At 45.6% G+C, this 5,536-nt stretch overlaps 1 protein-coding gene across 1 annotated transcript in view; it reads right to left on the bottom strand.

The window, feature by feature from the left end:
• Positions 1–912, bottom strand: part of LOC107097406 (extracellular sulfatase Sulf-2-like) — a 48,520-nt gene extending 47,608 nt beyond the window's left edge. Inside the window, exons 1-2 of the mRNA XM_015394541.1 lie at positions 693–912; positions 453–573 (exon numbers count right to left, since the gene is read on the bottom strand). Of these exons, the coding sequence (XP_015250027.1) occupies positions 453–573; positions 693–852 (281 nt within the window). The 5' untranslated portion in view covers positions 853–912. The remainder of the gene's footprint in view (positions 1–452; positions 574–692) is intronic.
• Between the last annotated feature and the right edge of the window lie 4,624 nt (positions 913–5,536).

The raw sequence follows: 5,536 nt of genomic DNA, 5'->3' as shown, positions 1-5,536 counted from the left end.
GTAATCCTGAAGGTTATTAGAAAGTGGTCAGAGAGAACAGGGTTGTGAGGAAATACTGTTCTTCACATTCTATGCCGTATGTCAGCACAAGATCCAAAGTATGAAGATGAGAATGTGTGGGACTATTCACATTTTGAACAAAGCCAATAGTGTCTAAGATAGCATTAAAGGCTGTTCTTAAGCTATCGCCTTCAATGTCAGCATGGATGTTAAAATCTCCCACTATGATGACCCTGTCAGATCGTCAGTGAGGAACAGAATAGATTGTAGGTGAGGAACAGAATAGATTGTAGGTGAGGAACAGAATAGATCGTAGGTGAGGAACAGGATAGATCGTAGATGAGGAACAGAAAAGCGAGGAGCATTGAGGAACAGAAGAGGACCGGCTGAACAGAACCGATCTGAGATCCGGTTAAAGCTGCTGTGTTTGGGAAGACCACCCTCTGACTTACTTCCCAGTGAGCATGCTGGAACGGGACGGACAGCACATGGGCGTGGTCACGAAGGCGTTGGAGAAGAAGGTCCCGCCCTCCTCCATGATGCGGCGGGTTTTGTTCATGGCCTGCATGGATCCTGAACACAGATGGGAGAATCTCACTAGCTGCACAGTGGAAAACATCTGCAGAGGAACATAAACATCCTGAGCTTCTGCTTCCACATTCTAGAGCCAAACAGCCTCCATGGCGGCGTACCGAGCTCCACGTCCTGGTCGTCTGTCAGGATCAGGATGATGTTGGGACGGATGTTGCGTCTGTCCCTCTGGATGCGCGGCTTCAGCCGTTGGCCAGAGGGAAACTGAGCCTCACCCAGCATCACTGAGAGGAGCAGGAAGAGGAGGAGTCTGGCCAACATGGCCGCCGCCAGCGGGTCGGGTTGAACTCAAAGGGTGAAGAGATAAGTGGCTTCTCCAACCTAAAGGGACACAGACAGAGAAGAACATCTGAGCATCTTCCAGATGGTTCTTATTAACAGAGTGGCGCAGGGATGGGCCTGAAGGTGGCGCTGTTTTCCACAGAGCACAGCTCAGGAATCACTAAGACTTTTAAGATCTTTACAGCAGATCAACGAAAAACGAATCTATTGTATCTTTGGACTGAACCCGTCCAGAACCAAAGGTCCAGATATGGAGGCCGGCCGGCCGGCTATGGTTCCCAGTAGCAGCAGAGAACAGGAGGGAGTGAGCTCTCTCACTGTCCTGTAGGATCTGTGCGCTGCGTCTATTAGTCACCTGGGGGTCAGAAACTCCGCAGGCAGAACAAGGTTCAGTCACACAGCTACAGTTACAGGCTGTAAGTAGACACATCACAGATTAATAGATCTTCACATTACTGCCAACATCACAGGAAGTAGCTGTTTATTGTGATGATCTCCATGGCAACCGAGCTGCAGGGGTTGGCTTTACTGATTTTCTCATTAGACCGAAAATTTGTTTTTAGTGTTGGCTGCTTAAATCTTCTAATGAGGAAAATCTGAAATCTAAAATTTTGCCCCTTTGAACAAGAAAACACATAAAAATATCTCCATCCCAGATGTTGCTGGAGTCTCTGAAAAGCTCAAGAGGATTTTCTCCAAATAAATCCCAGAACCTTTCAAACCAAACAGACCCTGAAACAGAGACTAGTTCCTCCTAAAGACCTAATCTGAGCAGAGTGTCTGCAGGTCAATCCAGGGAGGAATGATCTGATCTTTATGTTGGAGAAACCAAACAACCTCTCCACAGACGCATGGCCCAACACAGAAGAGCGCCCTCCTCTGGACAAGACTCTGCGCTGCATCTACACCTGATGGACGAAGGACATTCTTTGGAGGACCAGAATGTTCACATCTTGGACAAAGAAGACAGGCGGTATTCCAGCTAACATAGACGCAGTCTTTTTAGGATGGAAAAGACGAGGCCTTGTCAGGTTTAAAGATTTGTATCAGGAAGGTTTTTTTTTTTTGCAATTTTCAATGATCTGTGTGTAAAACTTAAACCTACCAATTCAGACTACTGGAGGTATTCACAGATTTGCCGCTTTATTTCGTTTTTGGAACAAACACACCAAACTTTCCAAATGAACCAGAGCTGCAGTTCTGGATGATATGTTTGCAGTCACTGATCTAAAGGGCCTCATTCTAGAATTCACTCCATTATCACCTCACAGGGGCAGAATATTTATGTTAAGGTGAAAGTTTAGTGGGTTAATGAAGTGGAAGAGCCAGATAGTAAATGGGAAGAGGCTGTGCATAGAGGGACTACATCCTGCGCACGTTTAGCCTTAATCCAGTTTAAAGTCTCACACCGGATGCATTATTCTAAAGCTAGACTGGCAAAAAGATTTAAGAATATGGATAAAAGGTTCAAAGATGATCTGAATGGATGTCTGATCTAATGTCGTACTTCAAATTAGAAAAGATTATATATATGCTAAGAGGATTCTGTGATCGGTTTTATGGCGTTTGGAATCCATTAATAAAATATTTAGAAAAACTCAAGACGCTTCCTGAGAATCCCTAAGAGTAATGCATCGAAATCTGAAGACCTACAGAAGTTAAGTACATGGAATGAATAAGGCTTTTCTTTTATGTGTGGTAGGAATATGTGTCCATATATGCGTATACATTGTGGTTGTATTTTCTATTTGTAGTGAAGACTACTATTTTTTTGTTGTTGTTGTTTTTTTCTGACATTTTGAACTGAAAAAATCTTCCTGGATGGAAGAGAAACGTCTTCAAACTTGGAAACAAAGTCCAGAGGATTAATTTTTAAAATATTTTAACTTTTCTGGACGACTCTTAACTTTCTGCTTCTGAATGCAGACAAAACAGAAGTTGTGATGAATTTATTCCATGTGCAGAATAAACTGTCTGACCATGATTAGAGCTCGAATCACTCTTTCATTTATTGTTCTAACACACAGCTAGTAGGATGCGTTTTCATAGACAATATATGAAAGTACGAATTATATCTGAATAAATAAGATATTTACCAAAAACATCTTAAAGTATCACAACATCATATCGCCATAGCAACATCAATTAAAACTCCATCACCCAGAGCAGCCGGAGGAACAACCTGCTCATTTCTTTATAGAGTGCAGGTCAGGAAGTGGACTCCAGAGGGCGCTAGAAACAAGAGCAGCTTTTAGAGCAGCGTTAGAACCAGAGTCATGGACCTTCCATCTTCATCCAGCCACCAGCAGCTGCTGACATTCTGCAGAAGTCCCACCCATCCAGCACTGACTGGCCTTCAGCTGGTTGGTTCTGTCCCGCAGTGACCCAGGGCGGCTTGAACCGCCCTCTAATCTGCCACATCCAGGTTATATCATCCCATCATTATGAAACTGACCTAAAAACAGCCAGCCGGCAGGATTAGTCCGACTGATGGGAGGTCGACCCGTTTCCAGGAAAAGCAGCCGGATTCAGATGACCTCCTCTACAGAGGGACCCATGATGAGGAACCCAACCAGAACATTTAAAGCTGTGCTGCTGATCTCAGACCTTCAGAGAGTTTATCAGTGATGAATCAGACGCTTCTGGTTCTGATCCGGTCGTCTGCTCACTGAGCGCCGCTTCCAACTGAGCGCCGCTTCCAACTGAGTGCCGCTTCCAAGCATATTCATGGAAAGTTGGTAAAAATGGCATAAAAAGCTGCAGGAGATCAGAGAAAACTACAGCAGTGAGAGGATCATAAAGCAGGTCTGCTGCCGGATCAGAACCTGAAGACCCACCCACCCACCCTGAGTGACAACAGTGGGTCTGACTGATGAGGACGGAGCAGGGTTCAAAGGTTAGAAGGAGCTGCAGCCTGTTTTAATCCATCAACTCAAAGAACAAATGAAATAATTCAGATTTCCTTAGACTTATTATACGATCAGACCCTGAACGCATCCTGAGCTCTCGCTCTCTTTTTGGTAGAAATGCTGCTCAAGCTGACATCTACATGTGGAGAAATGAAACAATCAGGAGCAAATCATATAAGATTACATGCAACAAGAGGAACAGCGTAGAAAGTTTCCATTTGACGTGAATAACTGTATGAGGAGTGGGACCGGACCCAGATGGATGGACCGCAGCAGTTCTGACCCCATCAGAACCGGCCCCCAGTCCCAGTCAGCCCACATCTTTGATCGACATTCACCCGGAAAACATTCATCCATCATTTTAGCCCTAAAATTGATTGTTTTTCTCCAAAGCTGTGAAATGTGGATCAGTATAGAATGAACCAATGGAGAACCTCCCATCTGGAGGTAGGAGAACATCTCTACTTTGGACTGCTGGATCCTGGGTTTGGAGCCAGAACTTCCTCCACCTTCAGACCGTCTGGGTCCATCTGGCCTCATCTAGTGTGGAATAGAAGCATGTTCACGCTCCGGTGAGCGGCGACGGTCCCAAACCTCTGAGCGGGGGGGGCGGGTCTAAGTGGCCGGCTGCCAAATGGACTCAGAGTGTCAATAAAGGCGGAGCCTAATGTGGCCCAAACACTCCTTCATTCATATTCATCAGATGAAGGGAAAAATAGAGAGTGGAAAGGTCACTGTGGTGGTTTCCATGGTAACCGGTGTGTAAACACATCAGCGCCGAGCTACAGGGTCTCTTCCTTGAACAGTGGGGGGGGGGTGGGGGGGGGGTGTTTACATGGCTCCGCCCATCAGCTCTGCAGGACGGGGGCGGGCCCCCCATCCCATCAACAGACTTTATCACAACCTAAAAAAAGAAACAATTCCTGTTTTCTATCTAAGGAAAACCAGCTGATTGCATCGACTCATTGACTCTTCAGCAATCCCTCACACTAAGCATGCTTGTAGCGACAGTGGAGAGGAAAAACTCCCTTTGAACAGGAAGAAACCTCCAGCAGAACCAGGCTCAGTGTGAGCAGCCATCTGCTGAGGCCCACTGGGGTTCAAGGAGACAGAAGCAGACATAGAAAAAGAAGCATAGATACAAAAGGCAACTGTCAACCAGCTCCACAGGCGGCCCCGTCTACAGCGGCTCATCCTCACCAGGGGTCCAAGTGGTCCCAGCTCTGACACTCTGGGTGGGTGTTAGATGTTTAGTGAAGAAGGCTGCCTGCTGCACACAGTTCTGGAGGACATTTTAAATGAAGTTCAGAGATTTAAGTTCCAGTTACTGGTCTGGGTTTCCACCAGGTACCAGCAGGGTGTCTGCCAGCGGGATGATTAACCTCTCACTAACCGCTAGTTAGCCAAAGATGACGTCCACCTGGGAAGGTTTCTAAACTACAGACGCCCAGTTGGTCTTCTAAAGCAGTGATTCACGGGTAATAGCACCCCTAGTGGCCCACCATTACATTGCAGAAAATATGGGGTTTTGCTCTGAAAGGAACTAAATGCTAAATAAACCAAGATTTTATCAACCAACTAAATCTTGATTGATTTAAAAAAAATCAAAAGACATGCCAAGGTTGAACAGCACTGTGAGGCGTTCAGGGTGATGCTTAAAAGTTGGTTTATTTAAGCTTAAATTCCTCTCAGGTTTAAACTTTGGTTAGAATTTAAAGACTGAGGAAGAAATGAACAAGCTGCAGATGGAAGAC

This window comes from Cyprinodon variegatus, unplaced genomic scaffold (assembly GCF_000732505.1).
Source record: "Cyprinodon variegatus isolate N-32 unplaced genomic scaffold, C_variegatus-1.0 Scaffold692, whole genome shotgun sequence".
In the NCBI taxonomy this organism is placed as follows: Eukaryota; Metazoa; Chordata; class Actinopteri; order Cyprinodontiformes; family Cyprinodontidae; genus Cyprinodon; species Cyprinodon variegatus.
The sequence above is the reverse complement of the archived record's forward strand: the minus strand, read 5'-3'. Positions and strand labels throughout refer to the sequence as shown.